This window comes from Caretta caretta, chromosome 5, assembly GCF_965140235.1.
Source record: "Caretta caretta isolate rCarCar2 chromosome 5, rCarCar1.hap1, whole genome shotgun sequence".
In the NCBI taxonomy this organism is placed as follows: Eukaryota; Metazoa; Chordata; order Testudines; family Cheloniidae; genus Caretta; species Caretta caretta.
Window position 1 is genome coordinate 53,819,778 of NC_134210.1, and position 27,009 is coordinate 53,846,786.

Below are 27,009 nucleotides of genomic sequence, written 5' to 3' on the forward strand. Positions count from 1 at the left end.
TTCCCTCTTGTCCTCGTTCTTCCTAGTGGAAAGAGATTTTTCCTGTGGCATACGCGAATAAAAAGCTTAGCAAAACGTTAAGGGGCACTAGGAAAATAGTTTCATTCATCCTCAGGCTGCGATGGAGGTGCTGCAGAAAAGGGAACTGAGCATTGTTGGCATCTTGTGAACTAATGAATCTGAAACAAAAGAAGGGAACAGTAAATTCCCATCGTGAGAACTGGGTTTCTCTTGGCAAATATTTTACCCATATGTCATGTAAGTGTTTGATCTACAGGCAAGGATCCAAAGGGAGGTGGGGGTGGAGAGATGTAGGGAGTGGGACTTTAAATCAACATAACCAAGGGAATTCAGAGTGAAAGGTGAAAGGTTTTCCTTTAATCAGTACATTGTGCTGAAGCATTGCAGCTGATGCAGCCTCAGTATAGAGGGCGACTGTCTATCATAAGGGTAGTCTCTACTGCTGCAGTATTTAAGCATAAACCAGGCGAAATGAAGATAAGAGTTTTAGTACTAACGCTGATTGTCCTGATTTCTGCTGGTTTAAACTGGACCAGGTGTAACGCTTGAGCGTGAATTTCTTTGCCTTTTTGAGTCTGTAAGATACACATTCAAACGCCTTGCTTCCTTTGAGTATCGACATACATATTAGAACCTCTGTGACAACTCTTACACCGCAGTAGCTTTAAGGATTTAAAAACTAGACACTTTGCGGGTCTCTTCTTTCCCCCAGACCAGCATTCTCATTAATTTTAATGCCGATGGGTGTGCTCAGTAAGAGTAAACCCGTTATTATTTTACACAATACACAGAAATGGTGTAAACATAGGCATAGGGCATTTTTAAACACATACCATCTGTTCTTACATACAATAGTATTAAACAGACTTTAAAACTCTCTGTAACTAACAGCAGTCAGAATTTATAAAACCCTAAGCCATTTTGTTAAGAAACGCTGATACTGCTACACAGTTGATGCTTCAGGTTCGTCTCGACTTTTGCTAAACTCTGTGAAAACTTTTCATGAACCAGTGACAAGTTTTGGGTACACCTGAGAAGACTGGACAGTTTCAGGTAGCCATGACCCTTAAAGTGCCAAATACTCCCGAGTTATGGCCTAGTTTGTCAGTGTGTTTTGGGGTTCTTAAATACCGAACTGAAAAGAAACTCAAGGGGTGCATTAGTCGAAACAATAACCGTGAAAGCTTTGCATGAAATCCATCCACATTTTCATAGCATTCATTGCCAGGAATTTGCTCAACTCCGAACCTGGCCATTGTAATAATAGACACACCTATTCTCCAGGTTTTTCTATGAGTGCTGTTTCAGGGGCTACTGCTTAGTACAGTGGTTCTCAATCTTTCCAAACTACTGTACCTCCTTAAGGTATCTGATTTGTCTTGTGTACCCCCAAGTTTCACCTCATTAAAAAACTTCTTGCTTACAAAATCAGACAAATATACAAAAGTGTCCCAGCACACTGTCACAAAAATTGCTCATGTTATCATTTTTATTATATAATTATAAATCAATTGGAGTATAAATATTGTGCTTACATTTCAGTGTATAGCATATAGAGCAGTATAAACAATTAATTGTCTGTGTGAAATTTTAGTTTGTACTGACTTCTGCTAGTGCTTTTTATGTAGCCTGTTGTAAAACTAGGCAAATATCTAGATGAGTTGATGTAGCCAGTTCTATGGTATCCCTGGCTGAGAAACACTCATCTAGTACACTGTCAATGTGCACTCTTAATCTTTTTCTTTTTGAAGTCATGGGCCTAGACTGTGATCACATTTAAATCAGTGTAAATCCAGAATACCTTCACTGTCTCAAGTTAAGTTTCAGAGTAAACAGTGGTGTTAGTCTGTATCCCCAAAAAGAAAAGGAGTACTTGTGGCATCTTAAAGACTAACCAATTTATTTGAGCATAAGCTTTCCTGAGCTACAGCTCACTTCATCAGATGCTTATGCTCAAATAAATTGGTTAGTCTCTAAGGTGCCACAAGTACTCCTTTTCTTGTCTCAAGTTAACTCACTCTGGATTTACACCCCCCTATGAATGTGATCAGGATCCGGTCCATGGTGCCCAGGGGAATTGGCACTCTGCAGATAGGTATGGTCTTTGCTAGGTATAGTGTACCCAGATTGTACATTGATGTGTGCCTTGTAAATGCCTGTGATAAACATGAATATACATTTTAAGTTTTCCATGGAAACACTAATAGACCCTTTGCTAAGGTGGAGCTAGTGAGAGACCCTATAAAACAGTGTTTTATATTTCTGACCATGGCTTCATACTCTGACTGGTTACCTTCTCCAGACCTGAAGAAGAGCGCTGTGACGCTACAAAGCTTGTCCCTTCCACCAACAGAAATTGCTGTCCCCCCAAAAAATTACCTTGACTGGGTGCACCTTGACTCTCTGATATCCTGGGACCAACACGACTACAACTACACTGCAAAGGTGACTTCATCTGCCGTTTTAAAGAGATGTGGACAGCAAATGCCTAATCTAATCTCAAAAGAGATGAGAGATGAGTAAATCTGGGGTGGGGGAAACTCTGGCTCGGTGCTGTGGATTGCGACTGCCTGTGAATGTGACACAGACAACCACCAATATATTCTTTTATTACAAACCTCCGTTGAGATTTTTTTTTAAAGTGATTACAATTCCGATCACTCCCCCCATTTAGCTGGTGTTGGAAGACACGATAGGAGAGAGTTCCTTCGTTCTCTTTCAGTTAATTATTTAATTAGGGATACAATGCTTCTTTCACACTAGGAAAAAAACCTAGCCTGCCACTTTCTGGCTGGAAGATGGTGTATGAGCGACAATTTTATTCAGCGTGTCTGCTGCAGTTTCCACGGTATACATCTGATGAAGTGAGCTGTAGCTCACGAAAGCTCATGCTCAAATAAATTGGTTAGTCTCTAAGGTGCCACAAGTACTCCTTTTCTTTTTGCGAATACAGACTAACACGGCTGTTCCTCTGAAACCTACTTGTTTGTGTGGTTCTAACAGCAAGAGATCGCGTCCAGTTTTCCCTTGACAGGCAGAATGATCTGCCGCTACCCTCAGATTCCTTAGGGTTCATGTAAGGCATATTGCCCACAAAGTACGGGGCTGACTCTACAGAAGCATACCGTGTGCGGGGGTTGGGAGCAACTTCTCTGTGCAAAGTGGGGCGCTGAACGGAGAAAGCAGCTCCCTCCTCCCCCGGTACTTTGTCAGGAGGGACTGAGGAGTGCCTGGCGAAGCAAGCGCTGGGAGCTCGCTGCTCCTGCCCCCTTTCCTGTGTTACCGAGTTCTGAGCTCTTTGCTCTTGCTGCGGGCTTCTTCAAGAGCGTGTGTGAGCGTCCACCCTCCTCTTACAGAGCTTGGGCCCCTCCTCTTGCAGCTCTGACGGTACAATGATATAGTAATGATGGGTGTTAGAGCTCGCATTTGAACTTGCAGGCAAGCTGTCTTGCTCCTTCTTTTGCTAGAACTCAGTTCAGACTCAGAAGCTTGGAATCAGGTGCTCATCAGTGGGGAGGGCTGGAGACCCCGGAATCAGCATCTCCTTCCAGCACTAACCGGGGGATTTATTCTTTCATGCGGCCACTGGGAACTCTGGACTAGCCCTAGCACCACGTTGTGATTTTTTGCAGTCTCTGCAATAAACTACCTTTTAAGGTAACTATGCTTCTTTTTATGCACTTTTTACATTTGGCTGCTAGAAAACACCTCGTGTAATATTTAAAGCTATTGTTTGCTGTTGGTACCTTCAAAGACAAAGCATTTAACTGGAAAGCTAAGGTGGCGGAAGATCTGGTAAATTTTTAAAATCTGGGTAAGTTTTCAAGGGCAATTAGAAAAGGAAAAGATTTTGTTGGTGACCCACAACGTTTACTGGGGGAAAGACTGGAACAAAGAAATCTGGGAAATAGAGGAGTTTGGGGGTGGCGACAGTGAAATAACTCTCTGGTATTGGTTGTTGAATAGATAGCAAGGTATAGCTGCACCTTGATTTGTAATGGGGCTCAGGAGGCTAAGCGAAGGGAGAAATGAGGAACTATTTGTAGGGGTGTTAAATACACAAAACACCACCGTAGAAGGATGGACCTGGCTGGGGAGCCTTTCTAGCCACCAGGTTTAATTGCCTGTGGAACAGTGTATGGTCAGTTTCTTACGCCCGGAGTGATTTTTTGGTGTTCCTGGAAAGCTGCTCTCAGGGCAGTCTCAGGCTGGGGGCCCTCTTAGACAGCATCCCACCAGAGAAGACAGAAAGCAGGCGTTCTCTAAGCCACATTTTCTTGGTAAAAGGTGGGGGGGGGGAGAGAGAGAAAGGATCACAGGGTTAGTGGAGCAAAACGCCCCCTGTTACACCCGCAGCCAGCTTCTCTGCTCCCCAGGAACACAAGACGCTGCCTTTTCTCCCTAGTCCTTCGGTTCCCCCTTTGTTTTAGAAAGGGAGTGAGCGAGCGTCATGGAAGGAATTAAGGGAGTTTAGACGGCGGGAAAAAAAGCTCCTTTGCTAAGGAGAATCATAGAGATAGAAGTATTTGTTGTGATCTCGTCCGTTTCCCCCTTTGAACCGCTCTTGTTTAAAACTTCTGCACACAAAGGGATTGTAAGGAAGGATGCGAGGACATGCTCTCTCATTACCCCACCTGTCACGTTCACTCTGATCTATCTATCATTTATCTAGCCTTCATACATCAGAGCGGAGCCAATTTTAATGAGGGAGCCGTGGAGATTTTTTGGAGGAATGAGAGATTTGAAATGTCCCATTGAAACACGTTGTACAGTCCGTCCTAAGAGGGAGATGTTTTAAACACTGCTTTTTCCTCCCAAAAGAGGGAGTTTCCTTACCAAATGAGTAAGACTTGGCAGATCTGAAACAACTTTAAAATCAAACGTAAGGGTCAGTGGCGTTTCTCTGAAGCATACTGCAGGGCAAATGAAAGAGCCGCGCATTATTATTATTATTTTTTGTTACCCAAGGAGAATAATTAAGGAACTTTCCCTTTCTCTTGGTTAAGTCCTCACTTGGCTTCCTGGGAGTTTCCGAGCCTAGGGGAATGGCTTAGCTAGGAGATACCCACAACAATCCAGGGGATTTAAGCAATGTGAAATTTACAAACCTCAAGCCCGTGGCTATTACTCAATCCTATTAGAACGTGCCCAGATTTCTCTAAATGTCACAGGGTGTGGGACCGTCGTTTCAATACAATACAAGCGAAAAGGAAAAACCTAGGTCATAGCTGGAAGTAATTGCTTTGAAAATCCAGCTGTTCGCTTAGCACATCGGCATGTTGCTGAGTTTGGGAAGCGAGGGGGGATTTCTCTGGGTAGACAGGGAATAATAAAAGCTGGAGAACTGCAGGGACTTGGTCCAAGAGGAATCCGTCCTCCCATGAAACACGCAGTGTGGCTGAGGCAACCTCCGGGAGAGAGGCAGGGTATTTTCTCTAGCAAGGAAAGCCTGTGTGCGCAGAAACCCCTCCCCCATCCCGCCAATAAATGAATGGGCTGGATAGGACTTCAGTGGCTCGGTTCCTGTGTAAAATCGCTAACAGGCTCCGTCCTCCTGTTGAGCAGTGATACATGGTGGGGGGCGGTGCATTTAATCGGTGCTAAACGCTGAGCTGATGTCTAGGAATCTTCCGGCCTCGAGAAGACCCTCGGCTCCCCCTACTGGTGAAAAGGGGAATACCAACGATCACATCTTTGTAACCAGCGTCAATTATTCCCTATTTGTTATCATCAATGAATGGTAAATAATCACCAACCCGCGCGTTTATTGGGCCAGGGTTACTTTCCTCCTGTATACAGCAATGATTTGTTTTATTCCATCGTGCCTTTGCATAGTCAAACAATGTGTTATTACTAAAATACGGTAGAGTATTCCTCTCCATTATCAGGGCAGACGCCTTGTTGAAAGGTGTGGTTTACTTTCAGGTTAAGCTTCGCCTCCAAAACACTTCCTCCGAAAAGCTTTCCTGCTAAGGAAGTGCTTAGATCTGCTTTAAATATTGGTTTAGCTGACACTCCAGCCTCTCCCAGGGGATGGATGCTTCAAGACGGAACAGATATTAACACTAAACTTCTAACGGTGACCTGACAAGTCCCAGAGAATCCTCCATGTGGCTCAAACAGAGCTGCTCGGGAAAGCAAACAAACCAGGTTCAGAGATAACGTTTTTTCCACCCCCGCCTGTTTTCAGAGTCCCTCTAACCCCGGCCAGGGTTTGGAAACGTAGATCTGACGATAAGAGAAGGGGAAGCAGCCGCTCGGAGGCCAAGGACGGGCTTGTTCGGCAGCAGCTGGAGCGCTTGTGCCTGGGTTCAATTCCGCTCTAGGGCAGTTGTGGGTCTTCGCCGGGCGGGCAGAGGGGGTATCGCAGGAAAGCGCCGTGTGAGCGTTACCAGCTGCTGCCATCAATGAGCTCCGAAGGGAGTTGGACTCGGGCAGTTTGCCTGAGCACGTTCAGATGCCAGCCGCGCCTCCCCCGGGTTAGCGATCTGGGATCTGTGGCTCCTGCAGCTGCCTGCACGTATACTACGGGCTTCCTGGGCTCATGGGGAGGGAGCCGGTGAGATCTCGTTCCCTACAGCCACGTGGACTCTGGGAAATTCATCTGGGGGTGGGGAGCTCTGAAGTCAGCTTGTTTCTTTGTTCGCTTGGGTAACGCGTTAAGCTAGAAACTGCAAAGAAATTGCCTGGGTGGGGCCTTTTGTTTAACTGGGGGGAAGCACAGAGCATGCCAGGTATCTTCTCACTCAGCTGCATACCGCGCAGCGGTAGCAGGGCTCGATGACACAAAGTAACACAAGCGGAGCCAGCTTAGAATTAATGCGACCTTGATCCTAACCTGCCAAATGTGCCTATCACAGGGAATCTTTCCAGCATGACCTTTACCCACTGAACTCCGCCTGTTTCTGGGCATTGGCCCAAGTTCTCACTGGCAGCACCCTGGCCTAGATTGTGATCTCAGGTGACAATCTCTAGAGTGACCCTACTGAAGTCACTCTGGATTTAAGAGGATGCAACTGGGGAAACAAAATTTGACCCATTAATTCTTTTCCCATACATTTGTTTAGTATGTGTCACAGGCACAACACAACCAATGGGCCAAGTTCACTCAGGGCAGGGTTATGCTGATATTAGGCGGAGAGCTTCAAGAGTGGAAAATTTGCCAGGAATGAGGTTGTGTCTACAAGGACCATAGGAGGCCAATGAAGCTCCAAAATTGGCAACATTGGGGTAACTCCACTCATCTGCCCAGCAGCCCCTTTGAGAGGGTTCTTATGGCGGTAACCCCAAGGGAAGATCGCACTGCCCCTTTGGGGCTCCAGCACTAGTGAATTTGGCCCAGTATGGACACAGAAGCCTGGAAGCCTGCTTCAAGCCTCCATGATTCTTAACACAGGGGCAAATTCTGCCCTTGGATTCACATGTGCACTGAAGTCAAGGGGAATTTCATGTGTAGGGCATGCCAGTACACGACTGACACTAGCAAACTGGAACATGAGGCTGATAGGTGCACAACAGGGCCACACATGTGTTGCTATTCTGAATGTGCACAGAGCATTCATTTGGCAGGGAGGGGGTTGAACAGATTTCCTTTTATAATTTACTTATTTCTAATGACAGCTTTAAAAAAAGATAAAAGCAACACAAAGTCCTTTGTGGAAGCCCAGACGCAGACATGCTAGAGTCTTTGGAGTGTGTTGTGTAAACTCACAGTGGTATGTAAGACATCAGTAGATATCTTAAAATGTATATGATATGCATGTGTATTTGAGAACCTAACGGGTAACACAAATCCAATCAACCCTAGTGGCTCCTAACCAGCGTGGCTGGAAAAGTCTGTAAGATATGCAAAAAGTGAGGCATCCAGCTGAGACCAGCTTAATACAGCTTCTGCTCGCATTGCCCGGAGATACATCCGTTTTTGCTCACCTAATCAAATTGTTGCCTGTGGAGTGTGAGGGCCATAGTTTGTATTTAAATTGCAGTAATCTGCACACAGCAAATTCGGCCCTCGGATAAGACTAACTAGTTGAGTCTGCCCTGTACAATAGGGAGGGAGCTACAAGGTTTCCCTTGCCCCACCCCCAAGTTAATACTGCCTTCCTTGGTGTAATGGGATAAGGTAGCTCCAGGGATCTCCTTCCCTGTCCCTCCTCCTCCCAGCCTGGGGTAGGGGTCCAGATCCCCCTCCTGCCCCCACCCCCAATTTCTCTTCTTCCCCATTGCTTTTTCTTTCCCTCCCATTCCTCTCTCTTCCCTACTTTCTCCTTTTCACCATAATAATGCTAGAGAGGACACCATGCAAATAAGATTGAGAGGGGCAAGGGTAGAGGAAGCCTGGGCCAAGAATGGGAGACATGCTTTGAGACATGAAGGGGCTTGTGGGCAGAGCTTGGATGAATACCATCACTTACTTGTTTTCCAGTTTAACCCTACATGTGCATAGTATTTTGCAAGACATATAAAAGAACTGGAGGCAGATTCTGTGCCGCACCTCAGCCCTTGGTGGGTGGAAAGGAGGCTTTCTGCTACCTTTGCATCTCTCAGATTCGGAGTTGCTTCAAGGACCAAAGTGGCCTTGGGACTGATCTAATGGCAGCTTCATCACAGCTGCCAAAAGATTGTTCTGCAGCCCAGAATTGCCACCCTGCTTGGGACACTTTACCTCAGCCTCCAGCACAGCACACCCCCCTGCTTGGGGCTCTAGGTATGTGGCCTAGAGGAATTCCTTCTGAGGCTGTTAGTGGAGGAAAGGTATTGGAGCAGACACCCTAGTTAAGAGTTTGCAATCTACCTCTGGGCATAACAGTGCAAGTGATAATAAGTGAAGAATTAAACAAAGGCCAAGTTAACCAAGTGTCAGCAATGGAGCAATTAATCAAATGCAAGTAATGTGGAGAAACTGGCAAAGTTAATTAAATGGCACGCATGGCAAAGTTAATATGGGTCAGCAATTAACAGTCAGTCAGGTGGTTTGAAAAGGGTGAAAGACAGGATTAAGTAAAAGAAAAGGGCACATGAAATTCTGACTGCTTGTAGATTACGGAGGCTAACAGTTGTGAAAGTTCCAGCTATGACATGGAAGTGCAGAGCTCAGCTGGTGCCCAGTCCTGCTGAGGGCTGGAGGCAGCACATGTGTTATGCCTGGGATGGGGCTTTTCTAGTTTGCCTACACAGCACTGGGGAGTTGGTCTCTGCGATGTGCAGTGGCCCTTTGTTCCCCTTAGCCGTAGCAAGAGTGGCCTTAACTCACTTCTCTGGTGCCTAGTCCTGTTAAGGGCTGGAGGCAGCTGCTGGTTAGATTTTTTTCTCCCTGTGTGTTGCTGTAAGGCTGAGCCTCACTTTATTAAAAGAAAAATGTTGCCCTGGAGGGTAATTGCACAATAAGGGCCAAATTACAAACATGCATGCAGTGCTGCCAACTCTTGTAATTTCATCATGAGGCCATTTGAAATCCAGCTAGAGCCTACCTCACTAGGACCTGAGAAGCTCCAGCTTTCTCAGAATTTTAACACTGCTGGGGAAACCCCCCTCTGATTGGCTTCCTTCCCCACTTCCTTGTGTCCTAGGAAAAAGCAGCCAATATTTTGCAGAAGTAAGGCAGAGCTCTTACACCTCTTTCCCTCCCCAGGAACAGAGAGGAGTTTAGGGCGGGGTGGGGAAGAGGAAGCAGAAATAGTTCAACATTCCTGGTGGCTCTGTACTCTCCTGTGAAAAATGGGTTAGTTCTTCTCTGCTCCTCCCAGGAACACCAGGCCTAGGAAAGGGTAGTAGGGTGAATAACTCTCGGACCTGTCTCACCCCCTGGCCTGGGAGGGCAGAGAAGAGGACCCCACAGTGGCTGACCCCAGGCTGTGTGGAGGGGTGGGGCAGGGAGAGGGAAGAACCCCTGAAGCTGCAAGAGGAGCAGAGATGCACCGAGGGGTGAGGTGCAGATGTAGGGCTGGGGGACAGAATTGATGTGGGGTCAACAGAGGGTGCAGAGGTCAGGGATGCAGGCAAATATATGGCTGCAAGGGGCCCATAACTAATCAATTAGAGTGTTGGGATGTGAGGAGAAGCTGGAATCTTTGCACCTTCAATCAGCCAGAGAACTCCTGCAGCAAGGGTCAGAATCAACTTACTTAATACTTTTGTGCGGAGTTGGCAACACGGTAAAAACACACACACACACACACACATACTCTTACACTTGATGGACAGGAGGAGTTTATAAATCAAAAGGCAGACCAAAAATCATGAGGATCTTTTTTTTTAAAATGCTTGTGATTTTGGAGCCAAACTCATGATTTTTTAGGTCTAACATGAGTTTTGAACTTTTGGGGTTGGCAATACATTTTGAAGGGTCAGTGGGTGGGGCTGGTTAGATTCCAAGGAGATCCTGACTCCAAAGCAGGAATAAACCAGACTCTCTATTGTGACATCTGAAAGGCAGCTCCCTAGGGGTTCCTCATGGTAGCAGCATGAGGTGGGCAATAAAAGGCAGCCCAGTGGATAAAATTGTGAGCCAATATGATCTAATCAAGATGACCATGAAGTTAGCAGGGCTTTTGGAAGGTGGAGGAGTGGAGAAGAGACATGGAGAATAGTATCACCCTCCATGCTAAAGAGCCTCCTATCCTGGGGAACCTACTAGGTCCTGGGGCTGGGCCACAGAAGATCATAGCTCCTGAGCTGCCTTTTCCTGCTACCACAAGGAAGCCCCAGGATGTTCCCTCTTAGATATCACAGAGGGGATCAAATTGATTTTTGGTTTGGGATTGGGGTCTCCTAAGAGACAGTAAATCCCTATTTAACATAGATCCATGTTGTGCCATTACTAACACTAAGCTGCATTTCTTTACAAGGTGTGAGTCAAGGAAAAATTGAGGCTAACCCCTCTTTAATTCTTCTGGTCATTCTTTTGTTGCTCACAACAAACATAACCACTATAAACTTTTACAATGGAAAGTTGTTACTTGTCAGATCACAATGCCTCAGACACCTGGCTTCTTCTGAAGAAAATAATGAATGAATGCCCCTAGGAGACCATTATTTCATTGTCACCTCAGAGGAAATGGCTAGGAATGACAAACACCTTTTGATAGAGACCATCAATCTCTCTGGCTGGATAAAACGTTGATGGTTCCACAGATATGTATCACACTGGAGGCCTTTCCTCTCTTTCTTGATCTAGAATCTTAGAGGGAAGCAGAGATTATGTTCTCACATCACTTTAAATAAGGAGTAATCCCACTTAAATCAACAGTTACACCTGTGTAAAACTGGTGTGAGATCAGAATGGAGCCCTAGATGTGCTAACCAAATTCCAACTTGAGTAATATTTGCTCATCTGGACTCTTCCTGCAATATTCATAAAAAGTACTCTTCGCTTCCTGTATTCAGACATAGGGTAGCATCACTATGAGCTGTTAGAGTACTGCTGCTCTTTTATCTCCAAGGAGGCAGTGTTTCAGGCTGGGTGTGTAGTGTCTATAGCACTTGTTATAGACGTTAAGTTTTGTCAAGTGTTTTGGCTTCTTTCAAGTTGAAAAGTGTCACACATGCATTTTTCAATAGAGGACAGAAATAAAACATATGCCCAAGTCCTGCCATCTTGAGTTGGGAAGAATTCTTTCTCAGCAGGTCAACTGCTACATGGCCCATCTAGGTTCCCTCTATGGGAAAATATGGTCCTGTAATGAACCTGCTGGCTCGTTAATGTTCATTGGTTAACCTCTCATCTAGCCAGCCGAGGAATCCATAACTGTAACAGTGAAGGGATGTACAAACTGAAGTTAGAGGGAGCCTGGCTTAGAAGGGAGCCAGAGATTGATTTAGAACAGGAACAAGAGGCTGGTGGCTGCATTGTGGAAGCTGGCCATGGGTGTAGTTTTGGTGCGGAATTGTCCCCCCAAACTGCAAGTCTTGGGCAGGTGTTGAATTCTCCCCTCCCCGCCCCCCCACCAATGTATGGCCCCGTTGGCCTGTCTGGAGCTGCCCTGCCAAAAATAGAAGTCAAACTACACCTGAGAGGGAAGGCTGGTCATCTTAAGAGCTGTGACCAAAAGACTAGGAGAGGAGCTGGTGAGGGGGGCCAGCGGGAGCCATGACAGATGCTTGGGAGTGGCCTGCAAGCAGAAGGTGAGGTGGATAGGTCTGAATGAGACTTCAGGTGCTGGATAAAAGTACTGGACACTGGCTGAAGGATCTGAAGGTCAGTGAGTGATTGTTGCGGGAGAGAGTATCCCTGGTATTAGGTCTGAGGAGCCTCACTTCATACCTCTGGACTGGACTGCCCATAGGGCCTGAGTTAGGAATTGTTGTGATCTTTGGTCTTAAAGGCATTTTGCCTAAGGTAACCGCACCTCTGTTTCTGGTGCCCCAGTAAACCAATCCTTTGTTATTTCATTAGAATCTGTGAATGTTTAAGGGATCCCACCAAGGGCTAGGGTCTGAAGAGCTGAGATTTTGAAGCAGCTATAGAGCTTGCCTCAGCATGTTGTACACCCAGAATACTACCAGGCATGTAAGGACTGGAGTACAACAGCGACACCCTGTACTGGGGTCAGTTACAGTATAGAATATTGTTTCCACACTGCATGAAAATGTCCCCGCTAATGTCAATGGGAGTCACACACGTGAATCTGGAGAAAATAGAACCAACCACTGTTAAATTGATGAGGTAGGTCCTACAGTTTAGAGAAGATTTGGGCAAGATGTCTGAAAGTTAATATATTTTGAGGTAGATTTTCAGAGTGTGTGAGGAGTTTTAGGGGGGTGTTTCATATTAAAGTCAGTGGGGCATGGCTAAGCCACTGTGCAGCAGTTAAAAAACATTGTGTGTAGCAACTGTAAATTCAGCAGTAGTAAATAGAAGGTTGTGTATGAAACATGCCAAAACATTCATGCCCATGTACTGCCCTTCATCTGCAAGACATGTGAATACCATTTGGACTTCTACAATCAAGGACCCTTATCAATTACCCTTTCTCATCATTTTTCCTCTCTCTTTTACTTTTCTATTTTTGGTGCTATTTCCAGCAGCCTTCAATCACTATCCAGCAATAATATCTGACAGTAGCTTTCTTTGAGATGATTCTGTAACTGTTGAACAATCAGAGTGAAATCCATTCCCTGGCATGAATTCCAAGTAATGGGGTGAAGTGCAGTGGGGTGGGGAGGTGAAATCCCAGCCCCAACCTGGAACCAGCATGCCAGGCCACAGATGAAACAGCTGCCACTGGCTACCTGCACCTTTTGTACATAGTGGTGGGGCCACTGAAGCTGCAGAAATGTGGGTCCCATGGTCCCTTCTCTGGCCTGCCCTGTCACAGCTCTGTTACAGGGAGCTTTTCAGGGTAGAGAACTTTTCTGCGGTGTGTGAGGAGTCTGCAGGACCCCACGCCAGCATCTGTGCACACAGCCCTGGCCTGCAGAATTACAATGTTGTGTCACGCATCTGCAGGCAGAGTTTGCAGGCACTAAGCAAGGTTTCCTCTTCTCCTCCTATTAGAGGTTATATACACGGAGCAAACATCTGAAGGCTCCCTCATCCCACTCAGCCTCTCAGTGCACCATAGTGGGGTAGGAAGTGGGGAGCAATCCGTGACCAACACTGTTGAGAAGCAGCACATTTCTCTCCCAGAGGTGAACCCCTCAGGCCTTTCTCTCTTTGAATTCCTTTCTGAATCCTGGTCCTACTCCCTTAGACCAGGGCTACCTCCTGAGGGTGAAATGTGCAAAGTCAGTACAGACTTTTTTCTTGTTTTCTTCAGTTAAAGTTATTTGACCGCTTAGCCATTGGCACAACCTTTATAAAGGGAGGAGGTGCAGCCACAACCCAAAAGGGGGCACTCTAGGAGATATTGTGCTGCAGGGAAGGCCACCGTTTCCTAAAGCTTCTGGGGAAAAATACCCATCGCACAACCCCTTAGGAGGGCACAGCATGTGCTCTCCTCTGTGGCTGGATAGCTCGTTGGTCTTAACCTTTCCATACCCTCTTTGAAGAAGTTGTACCCACAGAGGGCAGCAACCATGAACAGTCCTTGGGCATGGTGGATCCCAAGCTGTCTGGACGCAGGGGCTGCTTGAACCATCCTCTGCATTGCACAGCCCCATAGGCTCCAAACACATTTTTCCCCCTAGTCTACCAGTAATGATATACAATAATGAGGAATCATTTCTTTTAAATAATGATTTATGCATACAAATGCAGGATATGGACAACTTTTGGAGATACCCACCTTTGAAAATTAGTCCCTGTAGAATAATAAAGGGCAAATGATCAGCTCTGACTTATGCAACTCTTTCTTATGAAGCCATTTCACTCATGCACTCATTTCAAGATGAAGGTCTAAGAGATGGTATAATTGTCTAGACTTATAAAATTAATCATCTTATCCTCTTCCCCCACCGCCAACTAAAACTGTATGGACTAGCCATGTCCCTGTGAACTGATTTAGATCAAGCACTGCTATTTTACCCCCTAAGATAAATCTTATTGAAGATATGGATCAGGTTGAATGAACCCATTAAGGTCGTAATTCTTGTCTTGGATTTAACCACAAAAATATGTGAACCTTGTGTGATGGCATTTTTGTTGCAATGTCAATGCCATCACACAAGGTTCAGCGTGGGTGAACACTGACATTGCAACATAAATATTATCACATTGTAATCCCAGCCCAGTGCAGTTGGTGATAAAAGGATGGGGTGTGCTTGGCAGCATTTGGGCTGCTACATGGGAAAGCAGCTGGTTTTCTCCTCCACACGCTCTAGGAAAATGTTGCACAATGTGTTTCCCTATGCAACAGAGTAAAACTAACCATCCATTTGCAGGGAATGTAAAGCTCCTGGAATATAGTCTCTTTCGAGTGGGAATTATAACATTGTCCTGTTCAGATATTCAAGAGCCCCACATTGTGAATGGTTGATTTAAGATGTTCTGCATTATTTTCTGAACCACTCTCCCATTATGGAATGTATCCCAGGCCAGATACAGGTATGTGCTTTTCAGGACATATCTGTATGTTGTGTAACAAAATTTCTTTACGTTGAGCGTATCTCTCATTGTTATCAGAGGATGTACACTATGTCTATTGCAATCATGTGTGAGTGTCCACTTTGTCTAGTGAGGACTTCTTGTTGCATTGGTCAATGTTTTAATTCCAGTGATGACTTTTTAATACTTAAGCATATATAGTTTTATAGTTCTAATGTAGATTGACTCCCAATAAATCTCTGTTCCATATTTCTCTAAAGGACATTAAGTTATATTCTATTCAGGACATGAAATAGTTCTCACTTTTGGCTACTACTCTAATTAGAGATCATGAGGGGCATATTTTGAGAAGAAAATCAGGAAATTCCTATGAACTCAAACTAACAGTCTCTTAACAACAGTGCCCCACAAGCCTTTACTGTTACTGAAAGCTACTTCTCATGATTGTTAGATATTTATAAAGAGATAGTGGCTATCATTTAGTGGGAATCGTTCTAATTTCACTTGTGTACTTACCTCAGATTTTCATGTTATTTATACAGGCAACACATTTGACTAGGAACTGGCATGAAGTGGAGATGTGTTGTTATGGAAGCACTGTGTATTTTAGAGACCTTTCAGTTTTTTATAGGGCTCATAGCTTAGAAAGGGGGAGGGAAGTATACACAAAGGCACTGAATTGTCCAAATCACACTTTGGAAACAGAAACTTAAAATCCACCATGCTTCTGTAATAATGGGGTCATGTTGTCATTACAATGACATTTCACCAAGGAATAAATGTTGCAAGCGGCAAATCCTAAGAGAACCTGTGTTCAGCAAAATGTTGGAAAGAACTGTGATGCTGTCATTCAGTCACCTTCAGAACTCATGAACAATTTGTGATGGTAACTTTTGTGAAATGAAATGGACCCTTGATCAGTATGGCAGTTTGTAAGTTTCTAAATGATGGTGTTTTTGTGTGCTATATACACCAACTAAGCATTGGATTTGGACTAGTTCTCATTTCACCAAGACCATGTATCAATCACCAGATGGTAATGACTTTCTGTCACTACTGTATTGGATTAGATTCAAACCAGTGATTTACATGTGAAAGAATCTTAATATTAATTCTTTCCCCCTGACAAATAGCTTGTTACAGTATATCATCATCTTTAATATTAAGGTCAGGTATTGATGTATTGACCTAAAACACTTCATAAGTACACACTAGAATACTTTTGACTTACTCATTTTTTCTTTATTTGTAGGTCAAGATGTTATTAAATATAAAAAGTGTCTTATGGATGTGCTCTACCTTAGTTGTAACAAATGCACTGCATAAAGGTAAGTGTTTGACGTGGAAACATTTACTGGAACTGTCCCTTAGTGACTATTAGAGGCAGCATGATCTAGAGGGGAGGTTTATACTGTGGGACTCAGGAGACCTGGTTCTATTTCTGCCTCTGCTTTGCTGAATGACCTCGTGTGAGTCCTCCCCTTTGTGTACCCTTCCTATGCTTTGTTTGTCTTGTGTATTTGGATTTCAAACTCTCCCTTGAAGACTCTATATGCTACAGTAATGGGAAAAAAAAAGATGCAAAGTGCCATAAGATTATGTAATATAGATTACCAGACACAGCAAAATGGTTTTTCCCCCCTCAACAGTTCTAATAATGAAGTTATGATTCTCTGGACCAAGAACACAGTACATTTTATTAAGGCAGCAAAGGGTAAACACATCTATTTTTAGGGGCTTTCTGAGCTGATTTTATTTTCTTGGCAAACACTTGCATATAAAATTACTAATTCTTTTCTCCAGCTTGTCCAATGGCTCTTACAAAACTGTTCAAAGATTTTTCTAGAGAAAAGTGAATGGCTGTGGTGCCTAAATGAGCCCACCCATTATAAAAAGTAAAATATATTTTTCCTAAGAGCAGGATGGAAGCACCATTATATTTTACTTAAAACCTCCCTTATTTTTTTCTATCCTTCATTAAACACACAGCAGGCTAGAGAGATTAGAGTTGTCCTCAGGGACAATAGACTCAAAGACTTTGTGAGAGGTCAGGAGCAGACAACTAAGTTTGTAAGTTTTTTCCCTAGAGAGCTGGGACTTCTTTGGTTAGTAAATGGCAACCTTCTTTTCAAGTTTTACTTAGCAATGTAACTGAAAGTACTGCATACCAGGGAGAGATCTGGGTCTTGTTGCATTTAATGCACTGTTTATATGAGGGATATTAGGCAAGGGAAATCATTATGGGAAGGGGTTTTTAGATTTGCAAAGTGAGTTTACATGCTAAAGAATCCAGTGGTGAATTTAGAAGTCCTATCCAGTGAGCTGTATTGTTCCATTAAGATAGAAATATCTAGCATAAGTTATAGTGAAACTATGAGCTATTAAGCATAACAAGCTAACTTCAAAAGTGTCATGAATGGAGGTAATTTATATTCTGTAAAGGGGTGTAATTCACATGATGAGAGGCAAAAGGGTGAGGTTTTAGCAGGAAAAGCAACTAGCAGGAGGAAGAATGTAGAAGACAAAGCAGCTCTGAGCCTCATTATACATTCCTATTAGTTTCTGTTCCTGATACCTTTGTGCCCTCCTGCCCCATACTGTGTAATTCTACTCACACTCACATGCACACCAAGTTACTGATGTATAATTTACACCACCCTTTAACACTTCTTAATTTGGCTCAGAGATTCTCCAGTATGGGATTTACAATACATGAGAAACCCACTGATGAGCATCCAGTTAAGCAGATAACAATAATATTGGGCCAGATTCTGGCTAGTGATCATATGTGTGTGGCTTGGTGGGAGCAGATGGAAAGTCTCCCACCCCTAGCAAGGCAGTATGAACGCTGTGTATCTTATTCATTTAGAGCTGTAGTTTTATCATAGCAATTTGAAGAAAACTCACAGAATGGCCATTGTGAAGAGGGCAAAAGAAATGGGAAAATACTTTCCAAAAGATCTAGTGTCAACAGATTGGTTTATAGCTCAAGTAGCCATTATTTTCCATTCTAGAACAAATGTCAGGAACAGAGCTCATGTGTGCAAAGCCATTTTAGAGAGCAGGAGTTACTTCCCTGGAACCCAAACTTTGCAGACCCAATCTGGCCTCTTCGCGATTTAATTCTCTCTGTATACCTGGGGAAGAACCATTATCTCTCTTGGAGTAAAAACTGTTGTTGATCATCCACTGGTGTGGTCCTGTGTTTTTGTTTTCTAATAATCTGTCACCCAGCTCAAGGTTAAACATTTGCAGCAGCCTAGGCTCTGTGTGGTTTAGTCAACTGCTTGTCATCATGTCTTCCCACCAACCAATCCCCCTGCCATGCCAAAGTCACCAAAGGGCTTAGTTTGGATATTTATAAGGATTTTTTTTTAACATATAAGTCCTGAAATCCAATATTCCCATGATAGACATGACAAAACTCCAACCTTATTTGTAACACAGCAGATTACAGATATGTAATATTTTATATATTCACCATTAATTATTGTTCTAGTCTTTCTTTCATTTTATCATCTCCCTCATCCTTGAGCTTGGCCCTATCCATATATACCTAGCACATATGCAATGTAAGCTCATAATTTTTATGTAGAAAAAATAGCATTTTTGTTTTAAAGGTAAATTGTAGAGGCTCTTGTGTGGTTTCTTTAAGATCCTTTAAATTCCCATAAGATATTTTTGGGAGCGGAACAGCAGGAAGTACCACATAAGCCTGTGGGGTCAAAGGAATGCCCCATCACAGGACCTGTGCTGTTTGCTCTAGTGCACATAAAGGATTAATGACAGAAGTTACTGGACAAAGTTTACATTGGTTGCTAGCATGACATTCACTCACTTTTGAACTAGCTGATGGTGTAGTATGTTAGGTTACAAACTGGACTAGTGACTGTGATAAATGTGGGAATTTACCTCCCCAATTTAAACATTCATTTGTCATGTCATGAATGAGTGTGATTTCAAGAAGACCCTATAAACCTGAAAAGAGTAGAAAATCCCCTCAGTAGCCGTCTGACACTTGAGTCTTGAGACACTTGAGACTAATACATAATAAACATCTGTTTGTGCCTGTATATTATATATATGTACGTATGGGTGTGCTATAATATTCAGGTCTGCAGATGGAATATACATTTGCCTGGTTTTCTATGATTTACTGACAGAGTATGAGAAGTAACTGATCCTTCAGTACTCTATGCCTGTTTTACATCCTCCTCTCTTTACTGTAGTAGCTCAGGCCACAAACCATCTGGTAGGAACACAGTGAAGTTTTTGTTGGGATTCAATTTATTACCTCCATTCTCAAAGCTCCATACGTGTTCTTGCAGGTAGTCCTGATTTTTAAAAAAAAATTAATTTAACAACCTAACACTTATATTCTTAAGTATTAAATTTCCTTCTTAAAAGATTTAGAGTTAATGAACAGAGTTTGCTTAGGCTCAGTATATAAAGAAATTAGATTTAATAGAGCACATGAGATCATAGGTATTTGTTATGGCTGCTACTAGACTGGACTATAGAGTGTATGCGTAGTCAGACTATTGATGAACTCTCAACAAAGGGTTTTAATTGTTCTTCCCCTATAAACTTGGCTTAACATAAATAGGATCTTTGATTCCATGAGAATACATTTTTGTCTGATTACTCACTGTCAATGTTTCTGTTCTCTTAAACTTAATTACACAGCAAGACCATTCTTCTCAGCACCTTCTCCTCCTGGAGGACATTCTTTCTGATTGGATCCAGACCACTTTGCCCCATACAGACCAATGGGTGGTGGTGTTATTTTTACCCTAAAATAGCCCTTTTTCTGCTTACTTCACTTTTCAGGGATTTGCAACTTTTGCAAAAGTAAAGATTGTACAAGACCTTCTTGGGAAGGAGTCTTTGTTTTCAAGCAGGGAACAAATATTTTATTTTGTGTCCAACTTCAAAAGAAAGAGAGCAAGCCCTACTTCACTGATAAGATGAGCTGACTTTTACAACCCGAACTGTGAAATGGGAGGACCCGAGGCAAGGTCCAAAACAACAGATAGCTGGAATTCTGGTTAAAGTCAAAAGGAAAACAGCTTTATTCAAGGTAGAAGCTCACAAAGGGGAAATTCTATCAGGGAGCTACCAGGAGGCAGCAGTATGGAATTTATAGCCTCACTGAGCTCCCTATTTTTAACTACCTCCCTTTAATTAATTATGCAGCCCCACAATCTTTATAACTGCCTGGCAGCAGGATACACTAACTCTGACTGGTAGAACATTACAGCAGGTTCAAGATGAAACTGTTCTGCAACTTTTAAATATTTACACCAAAAACCCCTATCCTTATGTAATGAGAGGGCTCCAAGAAACCCACCAGAATGTAGGGAAACTCACAATTAAATCCACAAGGCTTGGCCCTTAACATGATCCTGTACATCAGTGTGGATAAATAAATGAAGGAAGAACCCCCCAGATAATTTGTGGGAGGAAAAATAAACAGACCTTCATCTGTCATTTATTAGGATCAGGATTGGCTGCAACATGAGGCCATGTTGCATTGTAAGACACTGGCTCACATTGGGCACCACAGCAGGGGAGCACTCTGGTATAATCCCAAGGCATGATCCTTTCCCCAGTTCCCTGATAAATGCTCCATCCCTTTGGACTGTGCACCTGCTCCACCCGAGCAGTTGATCAACTCCATGTGGAAGGGATGAAACCATTGCTCAGCCTCTTTCCATCTCTCTTTGAAGTGATTTGCACCCTTAGGGAAGTAGGAAGGAACAGTGTCTGCAGTCTTCAAAATACAGGGACTGAGGTTGACATTTCTTTGCAGGGGGCCACAGTGGGTAGGAAGATTTCTTATGCCTTCCTTCCCCATTCACCCATTCTAGGGCTAGACAGTTCTGGCCGATTACTTAGTGAGGCCCCCTAACTTGACTACACTGTGATTCTTTGGGCTTGATCCCACCGTCCTAACTCAGATAAAGTTCCCATTAATTTAACTGGGAATTTTGCTTGAGCAAGGACTCCAAGGTATGGCTCTTTGTGGTGATTTGGACTTAAGTCTCTCTGTGTGTTCATGTGTTTCCTCCATTAACCAGTTGTATTGAGAAGTTTTTTACATACCACTTAGCAATAGAAAAATGCTTGTATTAATCACCATCCTGGCTGGTGATTTCAAAACCATGTTTCTTTTTAATACATACAAGAGGACATTAGTGCTTTTACGTCTCACCTGGCTGTGGAGTTGGGTAAAGGGGCTGGATAAATGGGTGTTCAGGTTTCATAGCACCTTCTATTGTCAGCTCTAGGAGAGCTGTTGACCTAGGCAAACTGGCAAATATCTGCCCCTCTCAGCTTCAGACAAACACACAGGCAGTTACTGAACCTCTTCCTGTCCTTTGCTGTCCCTGGTGACCATTTGTTTTGCTGGTCCTGTGCTTATTAAGGAATGGTCTGCAAAGTGGCATTCCGAATATCTGGGGAAGAGATAGCGTTCTGTGCTTTCAGTCAGAGGGAAAATGCTGAAGCAGCAGAAGGGGTGTAAGGGTTAAGAAAAGAAGAAAAGGCTGCCTTCAGCAGTAGACAATAAATCATGCTTGAATAGCTAGCCTGGGCTGCCACAGGAAATAAAGTTTTTGCAACAGTGTGCAGGAGCATCACTTAACCCATGTTTAATTGCCAAACATTTTTTTCCCAAATGGGGAAAGTAACTTTTTTTAAAAAAAATCCTATTTTACCTAATTACAGACTTAGGCTGATTAGCCTGCAAGTCAGAACAGAGAGTTCTCTTATTATAAAAGTGCTCTGGGATACTTACTTTGTAAAGTAGATGGATGCATTTATGGCCACATGGTCTCCTTTCGTTCCAAACTGTTGCCCTAGATTAGAACAGATATAAACTGTATATCATAATGATATGGTTGCTGCCAAGAGCTTTCAGTCACCTCAACATGTAAATATCAATTTTAAGGAGAAAATTTCCTCGGGGATCAGTGCGGATATTGCAGATCACTGCAGCCACCACCAACTGTCTCTGAAGATTATTAAAATTCTGACAGGCAGGATAAATAGAACTAGGTATTTATTCTTTTAAATATTCTCTTTCTAATGAAGATACACCTTTTTAAAAAAAGCAACCAGACAGCATAAGAAATATGAAATATTTTGAGAGTGATTCTGATCTCACACCTGTATAAACTGGTGGTAACTTCTATTGAAATCAAGAGTCCTGATTTTGCGGTCTCTCACACCAATTTTAGTGCCGTGTAATTCATTGCAGTTACGTTAGCACAAAGCTGGTATAATGGAGTGGAGAATCAGACCCAATGACATTTATCCTAATGTAAAACTTCAGATTAGAATCATGCCCTCTTAGTTTATTATCCATTGATGCCATGATGGGCCAGATTCTGACACCCTTGCTCAGGTTGAGTAGCCCCTCGCTCACCAGATAGCTCTGTTGATTTCAGTGGGAATATTTGTGCAATAAGGCAATACTCAACATGAGTAAGTGCATTTGAACCTCGACCTTGGTGATTTTTACCCAACAACCTATAATCCTAACAATTCCTTACTCTTTTTGGCTATTGTATCTGAATTGTCTTTGGTCTTTCATTGTTTTTACAAATACATTCTTGTTGAACTGTGGTCTCTAGACCTTAATTGTAGTTCGTGACTTATTTAAATCTCAGTATCTTTCTGTAATATTGAGACACTCAAATACCAAGGAGATGAGCATAATATCAACGCCTAAATAGAGAGAGATTTGACCATTTAAAGTATATGTTGTATAGAGCTATCTATGCCTCTTTGAAAAAAATAATTTAACCAATAGTCAAATGCTTACAACATAGTAGTTTTTGAAATAGCCAGGTGTTATCTTTCTTTCTTTAGAATCTTCTACAGTATGAGCATAGACGTCATTTTTGACAACTAATAATGAACAACTAAATCGTTTCCATGTGTTGGCAGCACTTGTTTCTTCCCTCACACTCTTGGTGGTCAGTATTAGTTTGCAGATATCTTTCTAAACTATGAACTCTAGTTCATTTAAAATGAATTACCATTATCTTCAGCCTTTCAGAGAAAGAGTTATAGAGCAGGCCAGTGGAAAAGGAAAGAGACAAATATACATATATGATGTTATTGAACCATATCTAATAACTTAATGAGGATTAAGAGATGGTGTGTAATGGTAGCAAACAGAAATCATTTCTCCAGAAATCATTACAGACACATGCTGTAGGCAAGCTGGGTGAACAGTAGCCAACTGTCCTCTAAGGATATTGTCTTGTGGATGCATTTCCCTGTAAAGTATTTGCAGCTGGAGATGTCATAAAACTATGATAAAAGTCCTATAATCACAAGTTTGAACCAAGAAGGGACCTCCATGTGCTTCATTGCCTCCTTTACTTGAACATATTTGGTTTCAGCTACATGTTAAGGCCTGAAATTGGAAAAGAGGCAAACAATTAAAAAAAGAACTAATAGGAGAATCTCACTGGAAAGACTATTGTTTAACAGATCAAAATGAGTTAACCTTTGACAGAACGATGGGTGGGTTCTCAGAGTTGTAATGCACTTAAGGCCATAGGTCATATTCTCCTCTCATACTGGTTTTACTTCTGCATAACAACCATACCTACCTTTTCCATCTGTAGATCTCAAAGCACTTTACAAAGGAGGCCAGTAATATTAATCCCATTTTTCATAGGAGGAAACTATGGCCCAGAGAGGTAAAATGATTTGCCCAAGGTCACCCAAGTAGGCTGAGGTAGAGGCAAGACTAGAACTCTCCCAAATCTTAGTCCAGTGGACCACACTGCCTCTGAGTTTATTCCATTGACTCAAATGAAGGTAGTCCTGATTTACACCAACATAAAGGACATGAGAATCAGCCCCCATGTGAGCTTTAATCCTTAAATTGCAATGAAATTGTACTGGTTCTTATTTTGTTGGCCCACTAATGTGATTTTTCCCCTTCTTCTTTTAGTTAAAGTGGAAAAAAGCCCCCCTGTAAAGGGTTCCCTTTCTGGAAGAGCAACTCTACCTTGCTTCTTTTCAACCTTGCCTACTTTACCCCCCAGCTACAACAATACAAGTGAATTTCTTCGAATCAAATGGTCAAAGGTTGAACAGGATAAAACCGGAAAAGATGTGAAAGAAACCACTGTTCTGGTGGCCCAAAATGGGAACATCAAAATAGGGCAAGGCTACAAAGGCAGAGTGTCTGTTCCAACCCACCCAGAGGATATTGGTGATGCTTCGCTGACTATGGTTAAACTACGTGCAAGCGATGCGGGTGTGTACCGCTGTGATGTTATGTATGGAATTGAAGACACCCAAGATGTCATCTCCTTGGCTGTTGATGGTAAGGATTCATTTAATACATCTGTAGATAGTAATGATCCCATATATATAGTTAAAATGGAAAGGACAAGCAATTACCGGAAAGTCAAAGCATTTAGAGGTGCTTCAGCACCCTTGATAAATATGCTCCTGGTTGTCTGCTATCATTTCTTCCTGCTCCCCTTCTTTCTCCCAAGACTCTCTCCAATGTTGTATCCTTCTACTTTCCTCTTCACGCTTTTTTGATACTTCCCTTTACACTTGGAACAATCTCCCTCCTTTATTCACTAAGAGATCTGCCTCACTAATTTTAAATCCCTCCTCAAGACATACTGCTACTTCATCACATTTCAACGATGATCTCTACAAGATTCCTATACCACCTTTCTCCAGGACTGTGATGTACAGTAATGTGTGTGTGAACTGTTTTGCTTTTACTAATTTTGTAAGCTTGTTGGGTAGGAGTAGTGTCTTTTTAAATGTTTGTATAGCACTGGGAATGTTGTTGGTTCAGTGAGGAATAAATAATAATAATAAAGAACTATTTATTTGACCCACTGTAACTATGGTAGGACACACTATATCACTGCCTAATACTGATAACATGATGCAATCTTAGCTGGAAGACACTTTCTCCCAGGTTTTCCCAGTAAAACGTGCCGTGATAGTCATGTCAGGCACAAAGTACCTCCTTCACCACAATAATGGGGAGATAAAAGCTGTGGTGGAACTCCACAGTTATGTACATGTAAGGTACCATACTCGCCACCCGCAGCACAGGTTGTGATCCTGATCTAGTGCCTCCTACTGGCCATTTGCCTCTCACCAGGTCTTCCATGGCTCAGCCCTCTGGCCAAGACACCTAAAATCCAAATAAATGTCCAGATAATAGTTCTTCCACCTCTCTCAAGCTCCATTAAAGTGTTCCTACTGCCCCTCCCTCACAGGAGCCTAATTTGCTTCTGTAGTTGGGCTTGCATGTTCCTTCCTCAGGGGCTGGCAGGGGAACCAGAGCCCACACTCTACTCTGGGTTCCAGCCCAGGGATCCTGTATTAAGCAGGTAGGTGTGCTTCTTTAGACACCCTGCTGTTTCCCAGGACCGCTTCCTGCCTTTAAGTCCACTTGTGCTGCTTCCCCACAGCCTGTGCTTAACACAGCATCTCTTTGGTTTGCAGGCCTCTGGCTTCTCCCTTCTCTGCCAGACTAATAAGCCCTCTACTCCTCTCAGGCTCCACTGAAGTGTTCTCACTGGCCCTCCCTCAGGGCCTCCCCTCTTCTTTCAGAGTTGGTCCTTTGTTGCTCCTTGTCTTAACAGGCTTTCTTTCCCTGCCTCCCTTTCCCAGGGACTCTGGCAACTTCCATTAGGGATCTCCTTACTCCTTGTAGGCTCTAGCTCAGGGCTTTCCCCACTTGAACTTATGCTGCTCCCTATGGGTCCTTCCACCTGAGTTCCTACCTATTTAAGCTCTGTCTCAGGGCTACCACTTGCTGGAGCCAGAGCCTGCTCCAACCTGCAGGAGAGTCCTGCTTTCTCTGTGGTCTTTCTATCCCTTCCTAACTGCATTCTCCACTCTGTATAGTCTTTTCCTAACCCTTTCACAGCTGGATTCAGTAATTATCACTAAGTTGCCATATCACCACCAGCTGGTGCTAGTATAACCCACACACCTCCTGGGTGTGGTGTTCTGTCCTGTCTAGTGGCACGGAGACCACTTAAAGAGAGAGATAAATTGAGTCTGCTCTACAGCCTTAGCTAACAGCCAGTTGGCTTTTAACTCGTGCGGTAGAGGCTCATGCACTAAGCTCCAGAGGTCCCTGTTTCGATTATGCCTGTCACCGACTAGGATCTGTCAGTGTTACAAGGGGGGGGCTCATCCAGGATTTCAACTGGGAAGACTCTGAAGCTCCCGTTGCGCTTCCTCAGCTAGGGGAAGTAGGTAACCCACACACCTCCTGCGTGTGGTGTTCTGTCCCATCTAGTAGCACCGAGACAAGTTAAAGAGAGAGATAAAATAAGTCTGCTAACAGCCAGTTGGCTTATGCACTAAGCTCCAGAGGTCCCTGGTTCAATCCTGCCCGCTGATGAATAGGGTCTGTTGGTGTTACACTAGGTACAAGTCCCAGGCAAGGCTGAGTATGGCTAGCCTTGAAGGGCCAGCTAGCTTGTAACAGTGCACAAATTAGATCTGGTGGGGGGAGAAAAATGGGAGGAGAGGGGATCACAAATATTTGTTTCAAAATTGCCCACTTCCCTTATTTTTTTCTATATTTTGAAATTTCATTGAAATGTCTAAATTTTGAAAAAACTCGGCCTGCTCAGGTACAAAAGAGGAAAATCATATTGTTCATTCTTCTGTTTGCACAGACAGATGCTCTTTGTTGTAGGTGTGAGGAGTGCATTTGCCTTTGACTGTACAGCTGTTGTAGCCGAGCTGAAAGTTTGGCCCTTTGAACATTTCGATTATTTTTTCTATATTTGCTGTTACCCGTGCTTTTATTTTAAAAAGAAAACATACGTCCTTCTAGTTGTGAAGATGAGCTTTACATGTTTAAATGGTTGTCTGCCTGTGGCATTTTATATGCTCTTCATTAGTATAGCATCTGAGCCACCTTCTCCTTTTCATCTTAAAGGATGTTAACTGCAAAGCCTATAAACATTAGACCACTTTGCTCT

At 43.2% G+C, this 27,009-nt stretch overlaps 1 protein-coding gene across 6 annotated transcripts in view; it reads left to right on the plus strand.

The window, feature by feature from the left end:
- The first annotated feature begins 3,367 nt into the window (after window positions 1-3,367).
- VCAN (versican) overlaps window positions 3,368-27,009 on the plus strand; it is a 136,202-nt gene continuing 112,560 nt past the window's right edge. For 3 of the 6 annotated variants that reach the window (XM_048850440.2, XM_048850441.2, XM_048850443.2), the window contains exons 1-3: window positions 14,757-15,004; window positions 16,257-16,332; window positions 23,979-24,356. In XM_048850440.2, coding sequence (XP_048706397.2) covers window positions 14,978-15,004; window positions 16,257-16,332; window positions 23,979-24,356 — 481 coding nt within the window. In that variant the 5' untranslated portion in view covers window positions 14,757-14,977. Of the gene's footprint in view, window positions 3,679-14,756; window positions 15,005-16,256; window positions 16,333-23,978; window positions 24,357-27,009 lie in introns of those variants that run through there. The other 3 variants (XM_048850442.2, XM_048850439.2, XM_075128558.1) reach the window with 3 other exon arrangements.